The 24,256-nt window shown below is 59.7% G+C and overlaps 1 protein-coding gene across 1 annotated transcript; it reads left to right on the top strand.

Annotated features, from left to right (window-relative positions):
• The first annotated feature begins 190 nt into the window (after positions 1-190).
• LOC311515709 (uncharacterized protein) lies at positions 191-7,707 on the top strand. Its single transcript, XM_084618960.1, has 4 exons — positions 191-321; positions 2,496-2,622; positions 3,237-3,350; positions 4,073-7,707. Exons 1-4 carry the CDS (start codon positions 298-300, stop codon positions 5,068-5,070), a joined length of 1,263 nt encoding a protein of 420 aa, XP_084475086.1. The 5' UTR covers positions 191-297; the 3' UTR covers positions 5,071-7,707.
• The last annotated feature ends 16,549 nt before the right edge of the window (positions 7,708-24,256 follow it).

Raw genomic sequence — 24,256 nt, 5'->3', positions numbered from 1 at the left:
GGCCGAGTTTGGGGACCCCGGACCGGGCCGGGGAAGAGCCGAGCCCCGCTGCAGCCGCGGGCCGGGTGGAGGGAACCGGCTCGTCGGCAGCGAGTCCCTGGCCGGGCCCGGGCTGCTCCTCCCCAGCGCTGGGCCGGGCGGTGTGAGCGGCTCCTCCCCCGTCCCCGCCCGCCTTCTTCCGGCCCCGGCCCCGGCCCCGGCCCCGGCCTAGCCCGGCGGAGGAAGCGCGGCGGTGCCGCGGGAGGCTCCGGCGAGCCCAGCCGAGCGGCGCGCAGAGCCCCGGGCCGCGCAGGGGGCATGGCCGCTGGGAGCGCTGCTCAGGTAGGCTCGGTTCCGCGCGGCTCGGCTCGGCTCGGTTCCGCGCGGCTCGGCTCGGTTCCGCTCGGCTCGGCTCGGGCAGCGCCGGTGGGCTCGGGGCGCCTGCTGGCGGGGGGCTCCCCTGCGGCACCTTCCCCTCCCCGCCCGGCTGCGGGGCCGGGGCCAGCGGCCGGGGACCGTTAGATCATCTAGTCCGAGCTCGGGTGCATCCCCTGGACACATCCCGGCGGGCCCGGCACAGCCAGTGCCCCCAGGGGCCGGGGCCAGGCTCCTGCCCTGTGCGTTTGGCTGCCCCCAGCGCCCGTTTCCAGTGCCGGGGGCCGGGGCCGGCGCCTGGGAGCCGCATCTCTGAGCCTCTGCCGGGTGAGCGCAGCGGGACTCCCGGAAATCGCCCCCCGCGCAGGCTCCCAGCCCTTGAAGGCTGGGCCAGGCTCTGGAGCTGCTGGAGGGGCAGGAAACGGTGCTGCAGACAGGGAGCCCCCCGGCATAGCCCCAGCCCTGGGCTACGGCCGCAGAAGGGGACGGTCCGTCAGGGCAGGAACGGGCCCAGCTCCGGCGACGGACCCGTTCTTCCATCCCCCCGGGGCGGGCTGGGGCGCGCAGGGGGTGTGGTGGCCTTTTCGCCCCCGACAGAGGTAGTCCCGTCAACCTGCCTTTTAAGGGTAGAGCCTCTGGGTGCCCAGCTGCTGGAGTCCCCTGGGGCCTCCAGGGTCGGGACATCCAGCCCTGCTCCCAGAACCCCCTGGACGTGGCGGCCACGGTCGGTTCGGATTGCGCATCGTGGAAAGCTCGGCACATGGCGCTGCACGACTCGTCACGGATAACGAAGGGATCCCACTGGCCGAGTTCGGAACGGCCCGAGTTCTCGGGGCTCTGCCTCTTCCCGGGGACCCGCGAATGTTCTTAAAACCGAGTTGTTGTGGCCGCTGCGTCTTTAGGATGCACAAAGGGGGTTTGGACGTTGTCATTCTGCTTGTTTGTGTATTGGAAGGAGGGGCTGGTCTCCCTGGGAGCCTCTGGCTGACCGGAGAGCGCCCTGAATGACTGTCCGTGTGGGGTGAGCGTAGTGTAATCAACCAGACAGACCTGCTAGACGGGGCATGAGCGGTGCCCTGCAAGTGAAGCCCGGCTAACGAAGGGGGGCAGTGACTGTTTAAAATGCGACGGAGTCTGTTTCTTTGTGGTGGCACCTGTTTAACTCCAATGCCCGAGGAAGACTGGAGAGAAAAGCTCTCTGAGCTAAAGTTTGGCTCGTCACCACCTGCCCTTCCAGGAGAGGCCACGTTTCTCAGTCCGCCCAAAGATCAAGGAAGAGGAGACTTGATATTCCTGATGTAGCTGTAAGGTAAAAAACAAGCAGACTCCCACCACAGTCCTGTTCTGTTCTGGTCTCTCTGGCCGTTATGCATCATGAGAAAGGGCGGAAGTCCAATGTTTTCGGCTTTGCAGATCACCTTTAAGTTTAGCCCAAGCGAGCCTGCTGCAAACTGGCTCCCCTGGGATCTCTCCCTCCTCTGCAGCTGCATGTTCTCATCGAGACACCAGCCGGGTGGGTCTGCGGGCTGGCTGGGTAGGTCTGAGTGCCAGCTGGGTAGATCAGGGGCTACTCTCAGCCTGGCACAGACCAGGGCTGGATGCGGTAATTGGCAGTATTATGGTGACACCCTAATGACCCTAGATCAGGGTCCCATTGTGGTGGGCTCTGGATATACCCAGAGTCAGAGACAGCCCCTGCCCTGTGGTGCTTACAGGCAAATCTAAATAACACAGATAAAGGTAGGGAGGAGGTAAGTGTTAACCTCCCATCTGGCCACTGGAGATACTAAGTGATGTATCCAGGGTCACACAGGGAGTCTGTGGCAGAACCAGGAACTGCCCCAGGTCCCCTGAGCGCTGGCCCACCACTGTGCCCACTACACCAGTCTTCCTGAGCAGTCGCCCCACCCCGCATAGGACAAGCTCGGGACACCCCCAGGCTTGAAGCCACGTGGGACTGGTCAGCAGAAGATCAGAGACAAAACCTGTCTCGGGCAAGGTAAAGGAAGGTGACCCAACCGGCCATGGGGCCCTAGGCTGGGCGGTGAGTGGGGCAGCTTGGAGGATGTGACCATGAGGAAGGTGGATAAAGATGCCACTGAATCAGTAGGTCCTGAATGGGGACCCTTCTTGTGTTTCAGGCCCTGGTGTCATTTGAGGACGTGGCGGTCTATTTCTCCCCAGAGGAGTGGGGGGTGTTAGCTGAATGGCAGCAGGAGCTGTACCGGGTGGTGATGATGGAGAATTACGAGCTCATCGCCTCGCTGGGTAAGACTCAGGCCCTGTTAGAGTCTGTGAAAGGCCCTGGCCGGTGCCAAAGTGGGAATGGGATGAAATCCACCCTGAGGGAGACCCTCTAGCCCACAGGAGCCAGCTGGAGCTCGCACCTCTCGGGCAGCGAGCGAGCTCTGTGCATGGTCCAGACACGGCCCAGTCCCATGGTAGCCCTTTTCAAGGGAACATTTGAAATGCTGCAGGGCATCCAAATGTCTCTTCAGAAGAGCCTGGGAAACTGGCTGAACTGTTCTGCCTGGGAGCATGTCCCCTCCACGGGGCCCAGGGGCTGCAGGTACCTGCCCATCCCTCAGCAGCTGCCTCTCCCAGCAGGGATGAGGAATTCCAGCCTGCTCCAGGTACCGGTGGGCTGCACCTCGCAGGGGCGGTGCCCGTCCACACACTGCTGTTACGTATGGACGCAGCCCTGCGGGAGCTGGGCTCACCCCAGGCAGTAGCCCCCCATGTGTCCCTGCCCCAAGAGGTTTGCAGTCGGAATGAAGAGCCCCTGTGACAGCATCTCCCACTCACATCCGACGCGTTTGCAAATCACCTCTTTCTGCGGCGGACACAGGAAACCCAGACTGTGGGTCTCTCCCCGTGCCCAGGTTCTGCAGGCCCCAAACCGGAAATGATCTGTAAAATGGAGCGAGGGGAAGAGCCACACGCTGCAGCTCCCCAGGGGGAGAGGGACAGAGGAATCCTGGATGCCCCCAGCACAGGTGAGCGGCACCGATTCCCCTTCCCAGCAAACTGCTCAGAGACAAAAGAGCAGAAACTTGGTGCGACGTTCAGTCCCTGTCCCAGGTGGAGATGAGCAGAGGGGGACTCAGGCCCTGCGCTGGCCGATCAGTATCCCCAAGAGACGTTCATGCAGCAGTGGCCTGGGCGCGGCCCCTCTGCTAGGGCCAAGACGGGGCTGGGGGTAGAACTGCTTGTGCCAGCTCTCTGCTCCTCACGGCGGCTGTCTGCCCGCTCTGCGCTGCTAAGGGGCATCCCAGCCTCCAGCCCCCGATCTCCCTGGGCTCCTTGCTCTGCAATGAGATCCGCGGCAAGGCCGTTCCTGCAGGGAGATAGGGCACATGGTGCGGGAGCTCATCGGTCTACCATTCGTTCCTCCCGCCCTGCGGGCCAGTCCCGGTCGTGTTCCCGCCCGACGGGGAGTGTGCCGTGCCCTAGCACACGCACGCTAGCCTTGCCCAGGATCTCTGCCCGCATTGGCTGCACAGCGGGCACCGGCAGAGACACGGTGTCTCTACGGCCCGGCCCCTCCCAGCCTCACTCCACAGCGCGCCGCGGGGGCAGAGGTGTGGCTCGAGGCGCTGGGTGGGCCCGGGGCTGGTGGGAATGGGCAAAGGTGTGTGGCTCTGTGGCACCAGCGGAGCATCCGGCCTCCCCCAGCCCCTTCCCAGCGTGTAACTGCTTGGCTTGGTCTGTCCAACAGCTGGCTGGGGCAGGTGTGTCAAGGAGGAGCGGTCGGCGGAGGGCTGCAACGAGCAGTGGGCGGCGCCCACCTCGCTGGCCGGGGGAGCCGAGGGGTTTGTGCTGGAATATCCTGCCCTGTGGTGCGAGGTGAAGCCGAGGGAGCTGGCCGGAGACGCCCCCCAGCAGTCCCCGGAGTGGGAGGGAAGGGACGGCGCGTTCCTGAGCGGCCCGTTGGCCATGATCCACCCAGCGAGCGAGGGCCCCCTCATCTGCTGCGAGTGCGGGAAGAGCTTTGATGACGAGGCCTCGCTGAGCGCCCACCAGCGCCTGCACCCGGGCGCCGGGCCCCACGAGTGCCGGGCCTGCGGGAAGAGCTTCCGCCACCGCCGCAACCTGCTGACCCACAAGAAGCGGCGGGGCACGAGCCGGCACGCGTGCACCGAGTGCGGGAAGGGCTTCTGCCTCAAGGGCGACCTGCTGCGGCACCGGGCGGGGCACGCGGGCGAGGGCGGCCACGCCTGCAGCCTGTGCGGGGAGAGCTTCCGCCACCGGAGGAACCTGCTGGCCCACAGGAAGGAGCACGCCGGGGACACGCCCCACCGGTGCCCCGAGTGCGGGCAGAGCTTCGGCGACCCGGCCAGCCTGGCCCAGCACGAGGCGGCGCACCGCGAGGAGAGGCCCTTCGTGTGCGCCCGCTGCGAGCGCAGCTTCAGCTGGAAGGAGAGCCTGCTGATCCACCAGCGGAGCCACCCGCAGGAGCGCTCCCACAAGTGCGCCGACTGCGGCCGCAGCTTCAGCCGCAACGGCAACCTCCTCATGCACCAGCGGGTGCACACCGGGGAGCGGCCCTACGCCTGCCCCGAGTGCGACCGCGCCTTCTGCAACAAGGCCAACCTCATGGCCCACCGGAAGCTGCACCGGCGGTTCAAGCCGTACGCCTGCGCCCACTGCGGGAGGAGCTTCAGCTTCAAGACCAAGCTGCTCCTCCATCAGAGGGACCACGGGGACGAGCAGTAGCCCCCTGCCGCTCTGGCTGCTGGAGGCTGCAGCCGGGCCTGGCAGGCTGCCTGGCTCTGGTGTTGCTAAGGACCGGGGCTGAAACTCCCCCCGGGCAGAGGGCTGGGGCGAGGCCTAGGTGTTGCCTCAGCCTGGAGGTCCCCTGGGCCATGGAGCAAGACCCCCGCCTTTGCGGGGAAGCTCTGCTGTCTTGCAGAGGCCTGGTTAGGTCACTCTGGGGGGGTTCTGCCCTTGCTAAGGGTAGGGGGTGAAATTCACCCCAAGGCTGAGGGCTGGCGTGCATGCGGGACTCAAGCGGTGCCAAGGCCTTGCCAGCCAGCCCTCTCCCCGGGGGAATTTCACTGGTCGTCAGTATACTGCCGTGTGTCCTCATTGTAAGGCACCAGACTCGCCCTGGGCCTGGCTGCCCTGAGAGCTACATCCCCCTCCTCAAATGGCAGTTCCCCGGCCCGCCAATGGGCGTCCTGAGCCCCCCATAGTTACCTAACCCACCCATAGGCAGTGGTGGTCTTAGAGAGTCATAGCAGCGAAGGCCAGAAGAGATTGTTCTGACCATCCGGTCGGGCCTCCTGCTTCACCCAGGGCAGAGAATCTCACGCTGGGTCTCCTGCAGCCCCCTAAGAAGGACCATTGGGCAGTTTCTGAGAGAGGTCAGGGCACTAGCCGAAGCCTTGGGTTCATGTCCCTGCTCTGCTACAGATTTCTGTGTGGCCTTGTGCATGTCTCTTAGCCGCTCAGGGCCTCGCTGTCCCAGCCGTACAATGGTGATACCAGCCTGTCCTGCCCACGGGGGGTGGGGTGGGGATAAATGCAGTCATGCTTGTGAGACGCCTAGATACCACGGTGATGGTAGCCAGATAAATGGATGGATTGTCTGGTTGGCCCCCGGCATAGCCCGGGCTGTAGAAGTTCCCACGGTTGAGCGTGAGGCTCCTCTAGCTGCTGTTCCCAGTGTGACTGGTTTTTCCCATAGAGACGGTCCTGTGGGGCATTTCCCAGTGCGCTGGCTGCACTGGGCGGGACGCCCGCCCTGCTTGTTTCACCACAGCATCGAAGGGGTGCCCTGTACCTTGGTCCCTTCACATTATAACTGCGCCAGGATTTTGGAAATGCTCCGCAGCTCCAGAGCTGCGCAGGGCTGCCCCCCATCGCAGCAGAGGGGGGTGTGGGGAGGGTTCCCCGTGGGGCAGTGGGGAGAGACAGTGAAGTCTGTGCAGAGTTCAGGGCAGATATAATCCCTCCAGGCCGGGCTGCAGCGAGGTGACCCATGTTCCTAGTGCCCACCCTCCTCCAGGGAGAAACTGCACAGCGTTGTGTGTGTCCTGGCTGTGCGCCCCCCGAATGTGCAGAAGCAGCCATCTGCCTTCCAGACTTCCCCCCCCCGGGGACGGCCCAGCGATGGGGACCAGCACTGCAAGTCAGGCGGAAATTGCTAGGGCAGTTCCCATTCTGCGGGGAGCCCATTCCTGGCAGGCTGCCATTTCTGCTGAGCAGCAGCGCAGTGAGTACCGAATCTGGGCCACCTCCATGGTGCTGGGGACACAAATTCCTCTTTCTTTCAATGGACAGAATGTCTTGGGGACCTCGTGTAAATCTGGCTGCAGACAGACCATTACCTGGGGATTTGCAGGTCCTGCCGAAAATAGAGAGTTATTCCTTGCTTGGGGCTCTCCGCAAAATGCTATCTGCAAACCCTCCCCTGGCTTGTCCACTCTGGTCTTGTCATGTCAGCCTAAGGAGATACTTCCCACAATGCACAGTCAACCTGTGGAACTCCTTGCCAAGGGATGTTGTAAACGCCAAGACTATAACGGTTCAAAAAAAGAACTAGACCAGTTCCTGGAGGATTGGTCTATCAATGGCTATTAGCCAAGATGGTCAGGGACGCAGCACCATGTTCCGAGTGTCCCTAAACCTCCATCTGTCAGCAGTTGGGAGTGGACGCCAAGGGATGGATCACTTAATAAACCGCCCTGTTCTGTTCATTCCCTCTGAAGCACCTGGCATCGGCCACTGTTGGAAGACAGGATCCTGGGCTAGATGGACCATTGGTCTGACCCGGCATGGCCGTTTTGATGTCATCCCCTGTCCCTTCTGACCCATCGATGATGCCAGCTTTGACTGCCTACTTGTCTGCTTCTCTGCTGTTCTCGCCTTGGCCTCCTACACGACTGCGACCCCCTCCCTGGACTGATCTCTGAGACCACTCCCATCCCGCCTCCCCCCCCCCCCCCGCATGTCCCTCCTCCAGGCCGGGTCATGTCTCCAGGACCTTGGCCAGCTAACAGTGGTGAGGGGGCGGGGGCAGTTGGGTATAGTCGATGTGTATTTATTCAGTTCCCCACCCTTCGTATGTTTACATGGTGCCCTGAGCTGTCCGCTCCTTGGAGCTGGGCCTGCGGCTCCCTGTCCATGTAGGTGATGCCTGGCAGGCTGTGGGCCCTGCAGTAACCCAGATACTGCATTATAACAACTGCAGGGGCTCTGGCCACATGTCCTGGCCAGAGCTGAGCCTGTCGGGCTGGTGGCAAGGGGTACATCTCCACGGGCCCAGTGTTGGTACGGTGGCTATTTCCTGTTACTGGGTGAGCTCAGGGTAAGGAATAAAGATATCGTGAGTCAGGATCAGGTGTTGTACAGGTGATATCGGATTATTGGTTTCAAGATTCTTGGTTTCAAGAGCTCAAGTCAAACCATCAGTGATGAACTTTTCCTGGGAAACTCACTCAGCAGCTTCCTTCCACCTGCCCTTTATGTCAGACCTCTTATTCCCCTGGGGATGTTTAATTCATTAGGAATTGGCCCCTCTGCTTCGCAGGTTAACGGCAACCCTCTCCGGGTGCTAGAACTCCCTTCTGGAGAGCCCCCGACTCCTGCCTGAGACCTAGGGTGACTATGCTTCCCTCTGCTGAACACGGGACACCCGGTAAAATTACTCGTATTCAAGCGAGTTCAATGGCAATCGATCAGAACTATGCAGAACAAACGTTCACATTACCATCAAGTTGACTGAGCCCGTTAAAATTTACCTTCTTCTCTTTAAGGCTTTAGGGTTCACACGGGAGGGGTGCCCCCCCACACACACACAGAGGGAGAAGTGACACATACACTCCCGTACACCTCTCTCACAGGGTGCGGGGGAGATGTGTGACCAACCAACCCGACCATCCCTGCCTGGTGCTCTCTGCCCTCCATGCCTGCCTGCCTCTCCTGGTTCCTGACACTGTATCTTCCCAAGGCAAGGTGTGTGTGTGGGGGGACAACACACAGGGTCACATGCCCCTCTCCCCCCACCCCCTCCATTTCTGCCAGGGTTCACACCAGAATGTGGCCAGCAGCAGCGTTTTGGGGAGGGAAGGGATGGGAGCTGCCTACAGCTGTGGGGGGGGGTGAGGGGGGGGAAAGGGATGACCAGGCCCATGTCTTTGGAGAGCTCATCTCTTCTCCCCCCGCCTTCCTGCCCCACACAGTGTCAAAAGGCAGCTAGCACCTGCAGGCTGCTGCTGGCCACGGACATAACCCAGTGCCTCCTGTCCCCTGGCTACAGCGCGGGCAGGAAGGGGTTAAGCCCTAAGGAACCTGGCCAGGTGGCTCAGCAGGGGAGGGTGCCTAGGGGACGGGGCGGCCCCATGCTCCCTGGGGGCAGGACCTAGGCTGGAGGCCTGGGGGGTGAAGATGATGCTAAGCCCCTATCTGTTGTGGAGCCTGCAGGTTCGGTGTGTGAACAGGCTGGAAATTGCCCCCTCCCCCCGAGCTTAGCTGCAGGGCGGGGAGGCTTCCCCATGCCAGCGCTGTGCGGGGCTTTGGCACATGCAGGATTCGGCTCCTCCTGGCCAGTGCCCCGGGCTGGAGGGTCTTGGGCGATCCTGGGGTGCCGGCCCAGCCAGAGGCAGTGGGGAAAGGAAGGAGCCTGCCGGCCAGGTTGTGATGAGCTGAGCTCTCCACTGGGGCTGGGAATGGGACATGCCCTGCTGGGGCGGGGGGGGGGTATGGAGGAGCAGTGGGATTGGGGGTGTGTGTGAAGGGGCAAAGCAGGGAGAGGACGGTGAGGGGGGAGCACGTAAAGGGCCGATGGGTGGGCAGCAGAGGCGACGCGTAACTGGCTGCTGCCTGGCGCCTGCCCGCACTCACCACCCACCGCAGCTCACAGCCAGTGCCAGCTGGAAACGGGCCGGGGGCGGGGTCCTACTGGCCGAGAGCCGGCACGCGGCGGGGGGGAGCGGCTGGCCCCTCATGCTGCAGCTTGGCCCCGCCACCAGCCTGGCACACCCACCCCCCTTGTCGGCCACGGGACTCCCCACTCACTCCTGGTGGGTGGCAGCTGGGGAGCAGGGTCCCGGCCAGCAGCAGGACCTGCCAGTACTGATCGGGGGAGACAGAAAATACGGGACAATTTGCCTGTTTTTAAGAAAAAGTCGGGACCCCTGCAGGAGGGCTTAAATACGGGACTGTCCCTTTAAAACCGGGACGTCTGGTCACCCTGCTGACAGCTGCTGCTGGTCCAACTCCTCTCTGTGGCTCACTGAGGAGCCGGGTGGGGGGCTGACTGCATCTCGCGGCTGAGAGGCCAGCTGCCCCACCATCCCCGGGTGGCTGGATTCCCTCCGGCGTCCTGCCGCGGAGCTGGCTGCTCCCCAGCCCTGGTGCTCTTCGGCAGGACAGGCCCCCTTGGGCCAGAGGAATCTCGGGGCCGCTCAGATTCCCTGGGAAGCAGAGCCAGCGCCTGGCTGTCGGTGCCTTTCTAGCGCTGCCCTTCTGAGGAGCCAGCGGGTTACAGCGAGAGAGAAAGAGGCTTCAGGACACCTGGCTGCTGAGCCGTGTCCCCAGGGCAACGCAGAGCCGCTCGGGGGGCGTTAGAGCGAGTTGTCTCTGCACGCCGCAGGGCTCTCGGCGGAGACTTGGTAAGAGCCAGAAAACCAGATCTCCAGCCCTGGCCAGAACGCAAGTGCTACTAGTCAGTGCAACCCCCCCCGGCATCAACGCAACGGTGAGACGGGCCCGGATTCGCGCAGGGAATTTCAGACGCACGCCGCCCTTCGCGTCCGGCTCGGACGTCTGCCCTGTGTTGGGGCTGTGCAGGATCCTACGCTGCAGGACGGGGGAGCAGCAGGCTGAGCCCAGAGCAGATCAGCAGGGAGGGAAGGCTGCAGAGGGCCTGCCAGGCAGGGACAGGGCAGGAAGCTTGCGTCTGATTTCAGGGCCTGAAGGGGCCATTAAGAATGATCGTCGGACCTGCATGGCACAGGCCCCAGAACCTCACCCAGCAATACCCGTGCATCGAGGCCAGCAGCTCGGGGTTGAGCTAGTGGTTAGAAAGCAAGTCAGGTTTTGTCTACACAGCGTTTAGCGACACGGCCAGGCAGTGTAAACGCTGTTGGTTGGCGATACTTCCACCCCCTACGAGCAGGGTTCGTGTTGGCCACAGGAGAGCGCTCCTGCTGACAACCAGCTGGTCACTGCCACTTGCCGCGGCAAAACTTTTGTCTTTCGGGGGGAGCAGGGGGAACATTTTAAAGCACCTGTTAAGGTTCAGTTGGCAGTGTAGACAAAGCCTAATAAGTCTCTACTGAAAGGCTCCAAGCGATGGGGACTCCAGCACTCCCCTACCCATGCTGGGCCAATGACTAGCTGCCCTGGCTATTAAACGTTTGCATCTTATTGCCCGTTGGAATTCAGTGATTCCAGCGGAGAGACGCAGCGAGGGCGTGATACGGGCAGAGCGGCTGGCTGGGGGATGAGCTCGCTGCTGTGTTTCCGTGCTCGAAGCTGTGTTCTCTTGCCATACAGGGCTTGCCAGGCCAGCACCATCAGAGCCAACTGCCAAGTGGAAACGTTCGCAGCCCCAGGAGGGCCCCATGCTGTGGACCAGTGGTCTGATGATCCATTTCTCAACTGTCAGTTCTTCTTCCACCACTGGTGGCTAAGGAAACAGCCAGTTCTGCTGGGTGGCTGGCCAGGTGTGAATCAGTTGGCACATAACCCTCCAGAGACTAACGCTACGCTAGTGATTTCCTGTTCTCTAGAGGGGCTGGTTGTGATCAGTTCCCACTCACGGGTTACAGAGCTCAGGGAGGTCTCCGTAGTTAAACACGTTGGGAAATTATTCATCAGCTTTCAAATAGCAGCCGCCCCAGTCAGCATGAAAACCTCGGAAGGGAGGAGAGAGCTGAGCCTTGAGCTGGCATCAGTGTCCCGGGTACCACAAACCACTGGCAGCTCTTCTTGCCACGAGCAGTGGCCCAGGCTTGCTCCCGCCCGGCAGAGTCCACGTGTAACACAATTCTCCGGGGATGGTTGTCCCTGGTAAATGGTGGAGCTTTATAAAGTCACTCTGGAAGCAGACTGAAAAACACTGGGGCTTACTCTGCTGCCCCGTCTCACTGGGTAGCACCTTGCAGCCCGACTAGCCCCAAAGCGCCAGCGACGAGCAGGAATTGGGCAACACAATGGTACGTGGCCATAGCAGGATGTAAGACCTAAGGCCTTGTCATACAGGTCTGGTCTGAGGCAGGCCCCACTCACAGAGTCTGGCAAGAACAGGGCGGACATTGCAGAAACACACATTGCTAAGAAGTCACCGAGTACTTACGCAAACACATCCCAAAACAACAACAAAAGTAAAAACTGAAGAATCTTGCACTTAATGGCCATGGTAGTCATATGGCTGAAACAAAATGCCACAATGCTGGCCAGTATAGCCGGGATGTGGTCGTTGGGCAGTTCGCCAGCTGCCTGCGCCGGGCCGGGGTGGCACACAGAGGGGACACCCGCACGCAGCCCAACACCTAACCACAGGGACCTGGGGCAATGGCCTACCAAGCGCCCAGTGCAGGCGGGGCCTCATGTGCATCCGCCTGGCTCCGTCAGAGGCCATGTGGATGGGCCGCTGAGGCTGGGGGTAAAGGTCAGCCCGAAACCGGCCAGGTGCGTGGTACTTGCTCTGCCAAGAGGGAGCGGAGGGCTCTGGAGCGGGCTGCGGCGTGCGCTCGGCGGAGCCTTTGGGGCAGCACGACGCTCCCACACTCACCCCTCGCTACGTAACTTAAAGCTGCTTTGGAGCCGCTCTGGCCCCGCTGGGGAGAGCCTGCTGGCGGGCTTGGGCTCCTGTGGCCACCTTGACTTTCCCTTGCATGTGCCCAGCTGCTGTGCGGGTCCGCAGAGGCCACTTATCTTCACTGAAACCAAATTAGACTGAGAACCGAGGCACGCACTGCGCCCAGGGAGGGCGAGGACCCATGGGTGCACACTGCCAAGGGACGTGGGGGATTCTCCGGCTCGTGGCTGCCCGTCTGGGAGGTGCCTTCGCCAGCACACGTTACTGGGCTCCGTACAGGTGACCCTGGCCTGGGCTGGACAGGCGGGCGGACGGGATGAGCTCATGGTCTCTTCTGGCTTTAATCTCAACCAATGACTGGCCGCTGCTTAGGGCAAATCACACTCCTTTCGCGAGGCAGTTGTGCACCTCACACCTTTTGCAGCAGCTTCACGCCCTAGGATGGGAGGAGCTGGTTCAAAGGTTACAAACGCTGCCTTCTCCTGCTGCGGCCTCATCCCCGCTCCAACTTCCCCCCCTTGTGATTTAGACATTTTTAAGATGGTTTAAATTGTTCCTGACCACCAGCATTCCAAACCCAAATCCGGCGGGCAGCAGAGGGTGATGCGGGGCCGCTGGGCAGCGGGCAAGGAGAAGGGGCCCGCCCTGAGAGCTGGTGGTTCTCAGGGTGGCTGGAGGGTTCGTGACCATGAGCACCGGAGCAGGGCCGACATGAAGTTGGAGCCTTGGTCTGTCAAGACTTTCTTGGGGGACCCCACTCGGCTGAAAATGGTCAGGAGCGCATCGGCCACGGTGTCTGCTTCAATGGAAGCTAAGGGCACTGCCTCGGGGTAGCGGGTGGCGAAATCTACCACCACCAGAATGTATTTCTTCCCTGACCGAGTCATCTTGCTGAGAGGCCCCACGATGTCCATAGCCACCTTCTGGAAAGTCTCCTCTATGATGGGCAAAGGTCTCAAAGCCGCTTTCCCCTTGTCCCGGGCCTTCCCCACCCTCTGACAGGGGTCGCAGGATCGGCAATACTGCTGGACCGTGGTAAAGACCCCGGGCCAGTAAAAGTTCTGTAGCAACCTCTGCCGGGTGCGCCGGATTCCCTGGTGCCCTGCGAGGGGGATGTCATGGGCCAGGTACAGTAGCTTGCAGCGATACTTCTGGGGGACCACCAGCTGCCTCCTGATCCCACAGGACTCCACTTCCCCTGAGGGAGCCCATTCTCGGTACAGGAACCCCTTCTCCCACAGGAACCTCTCCTGGCAGCCTCTCCTCATGGTCCGTCCCACACTGAGGTCGGCCAGGTCCCTGAGCTTCCGCAAGGAGGGATCTTTCCTCAACTCGGCCTGGAACTCAGCGGCTGGGGCAGGGATGGGGACCTGTTCCCTCTCGCTGGCCAGGTCTGAGGCCTCCGCCTCTCTGAGCCGTGCCCCTCGGCGCTCCCTCCCCACCAGGGTAGGGTCCTGCGCCTCCGGTGTGGTACCCTCCCGAAGGTCAGGGTGCAGTGCCCCTCGCCGGCTCTAGCTACGGGTCACAACCAGGGCGGTCTGGGGCTTGCTTGGCCAGTCCTCTAGGTCTCCCCCCATCAAAACTTCAGTGGGCAAATGGTGGTGTACCCCCACATCCTTGGGGCCCTCCTTGGCCCCCCATTTCAGGTGTACCCTTGCCACGGGCATCTTAAATGGGGTCCCGCCCACCCCTGTCAGGGTCAGGTATGTGTTGGGCATCACCCGATGTGGGGCCACCACCTCGGGCCAGGCCAGCGTCACCTCCGCGCCCGTATCCCAGTATCCACTGACCTTCCTCCCATCCACCTCCGGGGGAACAAGGCACTCTCTCCGGAGGGACAGCCCCGCGCCCACCCTGTAAACCGAGCACCCTGAGTCCAGAGCCTCCAGCCCTCTGGCGGAGCTGGCCTGGGGTACTCTTCCCTCCTGTGCAAGTGGTAAACTGGTAGCCCCCCTTTCTTGGGTCGTCTGCCCCTCATCCAGCTGGGTCCCTACCCAGTTAACCCTGGGTAGGTTGGGTCTGTTCAGTCTGTCCCTGAGCCCGGGGCACTGGGTCCGTACGTGGCCTCTCTGGCCACAGTGATAGCAGCTCAGGTCACGTTGGTCCCCTCGAGCGGGTCGGAGGGGCCCGACGCCAGGCGTTCCCCTTTGGAGGGGGTTCTCCCTATTTCCCCGCTGGGAGGCCCCATGGTGACTCTCTCTGCATCAGGGGGGGGCCTGTTCTTTTGGGACTCCTCCCGGCTACCCCGTGACCGACTGTTCACAAACTCGTCGGCCAGCTGCCCTGCGTGCTGGGGGTTCTCGAGCTGTTTGTCCACCAACCACAGCCTCAGGTCGGACGGGCACTGATCATACAGTTGCTCCAGTACGATTAGGTCCAGCAGGTCCTCTTTAGCTCGGGCCCCAGCTGTCCACTTGCGGGCATACCCCTGCATCCGGTTGACCAGTTGTAGGTAGGTGACCTCAGGCGTTTTACGCTGACTCCGGAACCTTCTCCGGTACATCTCGGGGATCAGCCCAAACTCACGGAGCAGGGCCTGTTTGAACAGTTCATAGTCCCCTGCCTCCGGCCCTGTCATTCGGCTGTACACCTCCACGGCTTTGGGGTCCAGTAAGGGGGTGAGGAACTGGAGCCTGTCTGCAGGGTCAACCCTGTGCATCTCGCAGGCATTCTCAAAGGCCGTCAGGAAGCTATCTATGTCCTCCCCCTCCTTACGCTGGGCCAGGAAGCACTTATCAAAGCTCCTTGTAGTCTTGGGTCCCCCCTCACGCACCGCAGCCGGGGCCCCACTGCTCCTCAGCCTGGCCAGCTCCAGTTCATGCTGTCTTTGTTTCTCCTTCTCCTGACGTTCCCGCTCCTTCTCCTGACGTTCCCTCTCCTTCTCCTGACGCTCACGTTGACATTGTTTCTCCTCCTCCTGCTCATGTTGACGTTGTTTTTCATGATCCTCCAGCTCCCTCATTTTCATCTCCCTCTCCCATTCCAGCCGCATTGGCTCCAGGGATGCGGAGCTCCACCAGGAGGATCCCCTGCTGGCTGCTGGGGTCAGGGTGACCTCGGTATTCGCTGGGCTTCCCCCAACCCCTCCCCCAGGCCTAGGTAGGAAGGGTCTCGGGATGTCCTGGGCAGCAGTCTGACCCCTCCCAGCCCGGTCAGGCCCCAGGGCCCCCGTTGTGTCCGCCGGGCGGCTTCCCTCTGGGACAGGGATTGGGTCATCCAAGCGATCCCTCTCCTCCAGCTAGGCAATCAGCTGTTCCTTGGTGGACCTCCTGATGCGCAGCCCCCTCTGCCTGCACAGCTCCACCAGGTCGCTCTTAAGGTGTTTAGTGTACATCTCCCTGCTGGCCACTCGCAGGCCGGGCAGCTTTCCACGGTATCCAGGAAAAACCCCTCGTGTGCCAGTCCTTCTTGAGGTCACCACCTCTTTGCCAGGGTTGAGCTGCAGACTCCTCCGCCCCTGGGACCGCTCGTTGCAATCCCCCGGGGGATCCTGTTACTGCAAAATCCTTCTCTCTGGTCACACACTTCCAGGGGTTAACCGCCCCCTGAAACCGTCTCTCTCTGAATCTTCAGCACGCCTGGTCCCCGTCAATCCCCCTTCGTTTTACTGTTCCCCAGTCACTTACTGCAGGAAGCGCCGTTCACGGGGTGCAGTACATCCCACCGCTGCCACCAGTTGTCACGGAGTGTGGGGAAGTCCAGGCCCTGCACCCCTCTTCCTGGGATTCACTGAGACTCTCAGCCAGCCAGTAAAACAGAAGGTTTATTGGACAACAGGAACACAGCCCCCAACAGAGCTTGTGGGTACAACCAGAACCCCTCAATCACGTCCTTCTGGGGGAGCAGGGAGCTTAGACCCCAGCCCTGGGGTTCCCTGTGTTCCTCCACCCAGCCCCAAAATGAAACTAACCCCCCTGCCCCCATCAGGCTCCCTCCTGCAGCCTGTCTTCACATTCCCGGGCAGAGGTGTCACCTCCCCCTCCCCCTCCTGGCTCAGGTGACAGGCTCTCAGGTCTCCCATCCCCAGGGCACATTCCCAGGTCAACACTCCCCCCTCCCTGCTGCGTCACATCCTCACACCTGGCTCACAGGCAGCGGAGGGAGGTGATCTCGCTGAGTCCGACCGGCCCTGTCCCAGGCGCTCTGTGGGACTGTGGGCAGACGGGGCGGCCCCGCGGCCCGGAGAGGCAGAGACATACACTGTGCAGCCTGAGGGAGCGGCCTGCGATGGCTCACGTCGGCCAGCCCATCGCTCCTTAGCGCCAATTCCCAGCGTGGGGAGCCGCCCAGCCTTTGGGACCCGGGTGCCTTGGCAGAACTGAAGGTGCACGTGGGTTTGTGGAGGAAGGGGATTCGTTTGTCACGTGCTTGGAAGATGCAAAGTGCTGAATCCGCGCGAAGTGTCCTTATGAAACAGCTGCGGGCCAGCCCAGTCCGGCCATGTGTTTTTAATGGCCCCTGCTCCCTAGCATCTAGGCACCATGCGCTCAACTCAGAACCCTGAGGAAGGGCCGCGTCCTCCATCCCTGCAGCCACACAGCCCCGAGAGGGGGCACAAGACAGCTCGTCCCTGAGCAGAGAGACCGCGAAACTCCAGCTCCTTCTGCTCGCTGCCGGGCTGTCCCACCAAACACGCAGCCCAGCTCCCCAGCGTCTCGCTCGGCACCTACAAGGGCCGCTGCGAGGTCAGCCCCTGGGGTGCGGCGTGGAGAGAGGTCACCTCTCGTGGCCTGACTTGAAGGGATGCTGAGCACCCGTCGCTCCCAGGGGCTGCAACGGGTGGTGGGTGCTCTGCACGTCTGAAAGTCAGGACTGCAACATCAGCATGGTGTTGTCCACAGCAGGGCTCTCTGTCTGTCTGTCTGTGGAAACGAGGCGAAATCGACCAACAGGGGGACTGGGTCCACCTGGTCTCTGCAGACGAGCACCAACGGCATGAGGCCGACCTGGGCAAGGCTCGAGAGTCGTTACGCTTGGCACAGGGTTAACAGAGGAACCAGGATGCAAACTCCCTCCTGGGTATTTTGCTTTTGCTCTCTCTCTCACATGCACCCCCAATCTCTCTCCCCCTCTGTCTCACATCCCCACTCTCTCCCTCTCTCTCTCTCACATGCACCCCACTCTCTCCCCCTCTCTCTCTCACACGCACCCCCACTCTCTCCCCCTCTCTCTCTCACGCACCCCCACTCTCTCCCCCTCTCTCTCACACACCCCCACTCTTTCTTTCTCTCCCTCTCTGACACGCACCCCCCCTCTCACATGCACCCCCCACTCTCTCTTTATATCTATCTCTCTCTCACATGCACCCCCACTCTCTCCCCCTCTCTCTCACACACCCCCACTCTCTCTCCCTCTCTCTCTCACATGCACCCCCCACTCTCTCTCCCCTCTCTCTCACACACCCCCACTCTCTCCCCCCCTCTCTCTCACATGCACCCCCACTCTCTCCCCCTCTCTCTCACACATGCACCCCCCACTCTCTCCCACTCTCTCTCACACACCCCACTCTCTCCCCCTCTCTCTCACATGCACCCCACTCTCTCTTTATATCTCTCTCTCTCTCACCCACACCCATTCTCTCTCTCTCCCTCGCTCTCTCACACACCCCTACTCTCTCTCTCTCACACCCCCCCACACTCTCTCTCTCTCTCAGACACACACACGTGCTCTCTCTTTCTCTCTCTCTCTCTAATGCCTGAGACAACGACTTTTTAAACTGAATTTTGCCCCAGATGTAAAGAGGAGTCTGCCAGGCTCCGGATCAATGGTTCATCCAGACACACCCAGTGGGCCAGCCTTAGGCTGACCAGATGCCCGATTTTACAGGGACCGTCCCGATATTCGGGACATTGTCTTATGTAGGTGCCTATTACCCCCCACCCTGCCCCAATCCTATCGGGCACCCGAGCCAGGCTGCATGACGCGTGTGACCTGCAGAGGCTCACGGCGTCCCATAGCATACGTGGAAGTTCGTTGCCTGTCTGGCCATGTAAGTTCAGCATGATTGGGACGTTCAGAGGGGATGCCACCAGCTGACCTAACAAATGTTTTTCGTGCTGGCAACAGAGTAGAAATCCCAGACCAGGCGTAAGTGACCCTGCGCCAATTCCAGAGGGTGGCGCGTGTGATCGGGTTGCCAGCTGGTGGGTGGCCGGAGCAGACCTTCCACCTGTCCCGCTTTGACGCTCAACCCTCCCGCCCCCATTAACGGGCAGTTGGCTCCCGCCCCCCGCCACTCCCTCTTCCCCCCGACTGAGAGCCCCCCCAACTGAGGGTTGTTGCGACCTGGTGCGGGGGCTGCAGTGCCGGATTTGGCCAAGACGTTCCTCCATCTCCGGCGGGGTGGACGGGCCAAACCTGAGTGGCGCTGCACCCCACTTTAGCCCCTTTAAATGGTGGGAGGGATGCTGTAGCGGAGAGGGGAAAACTCCCCATTAGTGATGGTTACCAGAGGTTCGTCCCACCCGGCTGGGGGGCCAGGAGCATGTTGGGAAGTGGCTCTGTTCCTTGGGGGGCCGTCGTGATTTATCTGCGGCTGACAGCACTTGCTGTAACTCTTGCCGCTGGAGCCGGCGTGTCCTGGCCCCGTCGTGTGACGTGGGGATGCACGAACGTGCCCCTGCCCGGCGTCAGGGCTGGTGCGTGTCACACTCTTGTGCCAGTGGCTGTCCCCGTCCCCTCTCACACGACGCTGCCGCTTGCTTTGCTTTCGCTCAGCCCCGCACGCACCGGGGCCGTACGGAGGCCGCTCCGGCTGGAGGGGTTTTCCATGGAACAAGGCGGGAGGCTAGCTCTCTTCCCAGGCTGCCCCCTGGCCCCCCTGCTGCCTCCGGAGCCGTCTGCTGCTCCCATCCAGCAGGACGTGGGCCTCTGGCACTTCCCCAGCTCTCCCCTGGGTGTCACGGCAGTGCCGGGCGCTCAGCCCACCGGGCTCTCAGCCTCTTCCCTACTGGGGGGCTCTCTGGCGCGAGGCCTGCTCTGGCTCCCCGGTCAGCCTCCTGGGGGTCCCGCTTTGGCCAGCTGCTGGGTGAGGCAGGGCTGGGCTCTGAGTCTCTCCCCTTTCCCTGCCAGCCCGTTTGTGTCTCTGACCCCTCCATGCCTCCTCTCACAGGAACAAAGGACTGAAAGGGCCCCTGCCTCGGGAGGCCACTGCAGCATCCCCTCCTGTTCAGGGTCCCCCATACAGCCAGCTAGGTTTCTTGCCCCCGCTACTCCCAGAGCCTTTCATGCTTTGTGTGTACATAATAAGATCTTCTACACTTTCCACTGAATGCATCCGATGAAGTGAGCTGTAGCTCACGAAAGCTCATGCTCAAATAAATTGGTTAGTCTCTAAGGTGCCACAAGTCCTCCTTTTCTTTTTGCGAATACAGACTAACACGGCTGTTACTCTGAAAGCTCCCCTGATTGATGGTTAGAAACCTTCTTCTCATTTCCAGCCTGAACTCACCCCTATTTATTCTGGTGCTAGCCTCCTCTTGGAGCGTCATCAGCTTTTCTCCAAGCCAAGCTCCCAGTCTCCTCGCGGTCTCTCTATGCCCCCAGCCCGTCTCTGCAGCTGTCCCAGTTTGGATTCCTCTTTTCTGAACACGGGTGACCAGAAAAGCATGCAGCACTGTCAAGGTTCCTTCCCCACACTGAACTCTAGGGTACAGATGTGGGGACCTGCATGAGAGACCCTCTATGCTTATTCTTACCAGCTTAGGTTAAAACTTCCCCAAGGTACAGACTTTGCCTTTTCCTTGAACCCTATGCTACCACCACCAAGCGTGTTAAACAAAGACCAGGGAAAGAGACCACTTGGAGACGTCTTCCCCCAAAATATCCCCCCAAGCCCTACACCCTCTTTCCTGGAGAAGCCTTGATAAGAATCCTCACCAATTGGTACAGGTGAACACAGACCCAAACCCTTGGATCTTAAGAACAATGAAAAAGCAAGCAGGTTCTTAAAAGAAGAATTTTAATTAAAGAAAAGGTAAAAGAATCACCCCTGTAAAATCAGGATGGTAAATACCTTACAGGGTAATCCTATTCAAAACATAGAGAATCCCTCTAGGCAAAACCTTAAGTTACAAAAAGACACAAAAACAGGACTATACATTCCCTCCAGCACAGCTTATTTTACCAGCCATTAAACAAAAGGAAATCTAATGCATTTCTAGCTAGATGACTTACTAACTTAACAGGAGCTGTAAGGCTGCATTCCTGATCTGTTCCCAGCAAAAGCATCACACAGACAGACCAACCCTTTGTTCTCCCCCCGCCACTCCAGATTTGAAAGTATCTTGTCCCCTGATTGGTCATTTTGGGTCAGGTGCCAGCGAGGTTCTCCTAGCTTCTTAAGCCTTTACAGGTGAAAGGGTTTTGCCTCTGGCCAGGAGGGATTTTATAGCCCTGTATACGGACAGGTGGTGACCCTTCCCTTTCTGTCTAGGACAAGCCCTCACCAGTGCCTTGTAGAATGGCAGTTACACTTCTCCATCTCTACGGGAACTGCCAGGCCTGATGCATCCTAGGATCGCCTTTGCCGTTTGGACAGCTACATCACACTGGTGGCTCAGAGTCATCCTGGGATGGACTGATAGACAGAGCCACAGGTTCATCGATCACGAGGCCAGAAGGATCCATTGTGATCATCTCGTCTGAATTCCTGTATAGCTCAGACCAAGGAGCTACCTCAAAGTAATTCCTAGAGCAGAGCTTTTAGGAAAACATCCAGTCTTGATTTGAAAACCGTCAGAGATGGAGAATCCACCAGGACCCTTGGTAAATTCTTCCTGTGGTTAATTACCCTCACTGATAAAAAGGTACGCCTTATTTCCAGTCTGACTGTAATCAAGTCACCCGTAGCCTTCTCTTTCTTAAGCTAAATAGACTGAGCTCCTTGAGTCTATCACGATAACCATTCTTGTGGCTCTTCTCTGAACCATCTTCAATTTATCAACATCCAGGTCTTTCTTCTCCCCTGTTGTTTGCAAGTGATGAACCCCCAGCTTGTAGCAGAAATTTTTATTAGTCCTCCTAAGTGCATGAATTTGCACTTTGTACTTTTTAAATTTCATCCCGTTTCCGGAACTCCAGTCCCCAGGGTCACCCAGTTCTTTCTGGGTGATATTCTGATCCTCCTCCGCGGTGACGATGCCTCGCAGCTCTGTGTCGTCAGCACATTTCATTAGCACGCTCCTGCTTTGTGCCAAGGTCATTAATGAAAATATTAAATAAGAGCTCCCCCAGTCAGAGAGACAGGGAAGGAGAAGTTGAGAGCAGGCGATGGGAAGGGATGGAGAAGGACCATAGATGCCATGGCAGGAGCTATTGGGACTTAAAAAAATGCACATCGCTTTTCTCCTGGCAGGTTGCCTTTAAAACTGCGTTAAGCTAGAATGGGTTGCGGTGTGAACAGTGCACAGACTAGGCCAACACATCCCAGATCCACCGTGGAAGAGGATCCTCTCAGAGATCTGCAGAGCATTCGTCTGTACCTGGGACCCGATCCTGCCATCGGATCCATGCGCTGTCCACACTGAGCCCTTCAACCCTGTGGCTGAGGCAGATTTTAAGCAAGCGCTCAGCTAGGTCAGGAGGAGGGCTGGAGTTTAGCAAAAGACTCTAAAGAAGGAGAGAGAGAGGAGGGGAGACGACACGTAAAGGGGAGACTTGGCGAGTGGGTTTCAAATGTGCATTAATCTGGTGAATCACTTTTGATCACGAATAGCTCCTCTGGGGCCCTCGTTTTCCTATTTCTGCACGAGTTCTTACAGCCCCCCCCCCCCCCCGCACCGCAGCGTCTGAGCACTGGGTCTCTCTGTGAACCGCCTGGCACACCACTGGGACGACACAGGGACTGCCTAATAACTGTCCTGACGCCTCTGCTCTCCACCCATTACAGTTCACTGACTCCGGAGTCTATTTCTAGTAATGCCGCCAGACGGCATTACTCTGCACCGCCTCCCGTTCTTATATTCCTGGGCCCAGCCTCTCTCTTCTCCCCTGTGACAGTTCCCATCGCACGCTCGTCCTCCCCAAATCCCTGTCTCTCCAGCCCTCCATTCTCTGCATCATGACGGCATCACCCGCTCGCAGGTCTACGCCCCAGGACGTACGCTCGTCTTAGGGTTGACTATGGGTATTGCAGTAGCATCTGTCACCACGCAGGGCCACTGCACCCTGTATTTCCTCTCAGTGGTTCAGCAAGGGCACCCATTCTGAGACTTCCAGCCTCCTATCTGTCACCTGTCTTGGGTGGAGACTTGTGTCTCTCTCCCTCCTGCCTGCCGTATTCCAGTTCCCTGAGCAGTTCCCTGCCCTCGCTGTCTTATTCCCAGCAACAGACAGTCTGCCAGGCGGGTCTCCTTGATCTTCAGAGATTAGTCACAGTACAAGTGCCCAGGGTTAAGCAACCACACAGCCTTCTCTATGCAAACATTCATTCTTAGGTCAAAAGCATTACAGAGAAAGCATGTGACAAACAATAAAAGAACCTACACAGATTCTAGTGAGCTTACCAGTGATCACACCCCTCACCCCAACAAGGGCTCTGGCAGGAGTAGTCCTTCAACCCCCCTTTAGGGTCACAGGTTCATAGCAGCCCCAGCTCAGGACTAGCACCCAGATGAAAAGTTTAGTCCATCCTTTATGCTGTTCAGGGGTCTCTGATCTGGAGTTTCCAGGAGCAGGGGATCAGTGGACAATGGGTTTTTCTCAGCTTCAAGAGGACGGACTCAGAGATGGGTCATTCCCAACCCCCAGGATTTCCTAGGAAATCCACTTCCCACGTGTTGTCCCAAAAATCCTTTGACATTCCTGCCCCTTCCCAGAGATTCCACTAGTCAGTCTCCTAGAGATGTTACATCCAATTCCCTAGTAACACAAACACGGTGACAGGTCAATGCCTTTGAGGCCCATCGAGTTGCACTTCGCTCAGTAATGTTGATCTGAATTCCAGGAGGTGCGCCCAGGATATCGCCACGTCTCTCATAGCTCCCGGTGAGGATGGGCCCCGCGCTAGCTGCTGTGCGAAGACATGGCAAGAGACAGCCCTAAAGCCACTCGAAGGCAAGATGAACCAGTGGGCGTAACAAGCAAACTGGGGAGAGGTGGGGAAAAGCCAGCGGTTACCCAGCCCAGCTAGGTGCAGAACTGGATTTTATAGAATTACGTAATATACCCAGGATAATGACGCGCTCAGTAACGTTGTTACCATTCCAAATCCCGGAGCAGCTTCCAGCAGCTACCGATGGCGAATGTGCTTGCAAACAAAAGCCAATCAAACCTTTATACCGCCCCGCGCAGCCCCGATTCACAGCCGTGCATGGTTTATGGCACATGGATTGCACCCGGCCTTTCTGAACATGTAGCCCTGAAAGGTTCAAGCTGCCAGACTATGCCCCCGGGCGGCAGAAGTCCCTGTCTCATCTACATCTAAACTTTCAAAACCAGTCACAGCATGAGAGCAGGGCGGTGAGATTCTGGTCTAACAGGTAGAATTGAGAATCCTGCAATAGCTTCCTTAAAGACAGCTGGCACCCTGCCCCTGAAAACCCCAGCCAGTGACAGAACCAGTTCTTTCCCATGGCTTCCACCAGCCAGGACAGAGCCGGACCCAGCATGCAGGTTTGAGCCCAGAGAGCCAGCACCTCTAGGAGCCTTTGTGCCAGTGACCAAAACACCAGCTGAGAAGACTTGGTGTTTGCACCCTGGCCCCGTCCCAGGGCAGGCTCTGTGTCTCTGCACATTATTCTACGACAGGGGTTCTCAACCTTTCTGGGCTCAGGACCCACCTGTAAATGTTTACGGCCCGTCGTGACCCAGTAAATAGTCTGGGGCTGGAAGCCCTGGGGCAAAGCCGTAACTAGGCATTTTAGTGCTTGGGCTGGGCAAGCATATTTGCGCCCCCAACCAGAGGAGACACGTGTGGGGGGTCACTTGCCCCTCAGATTTTTTGGCTGCATCTCCCCCACCTGAGACCGGCTGGGAGGCCTGCTGAGGTGAGTCCGGGGGTGGAGGTGATGTTCCCTCCCCGCGTGGGGCTGGCCTGAACCACCTGGCCTGAGCTACCTCTGCGGCTTTGCGCCCTGGGCAGCTGCCCTGCTCGCCCCGCCATGGTTACAGCCCTGCCCAAGGGCGGTTTCG

Source organism: Lepidochelys olivacea (genome assembly GCF_965140295.1).
Source record: "Lepidochelys olivacea isolate rLepOli2 genome assembly, chromosome: 2".
NCBI lineage: Eukaryota > Metazoa > Chordata > Testudines > Cheloniidae > Lepidochelys > Lepidochelys olivacea.
This window is presented reverse-complemented; position numbering and strand designations above follow the sequence as displayed.

What these genes read in the sequence shown, in the direction of transcription:
- LOC311515709 (XM_084618960.1), top strand. Translation starts at nt 298, where the DNA reads ATGGCCGCTGGGAGCGCTGCTCAG. An exon ending in CGAGCTCATCGCCTCGCTGG is followed by an intron (nt 2,623 to 3,236) that starts GTAAGACTCAGG and finishes CCCCGTGCCCAG; the next exon opens with GTTCTGCAGGCCCCAAACCG. An exon ending in CCTGGATGCCCCCAGCACAG is followed by an intron (nt 3,351 to 4,072) that starts GTGAGCGGCACC and finishes TCTGTCCAACAG; the next exon opens with CTGGCTGGGGCAGGTGTGTC.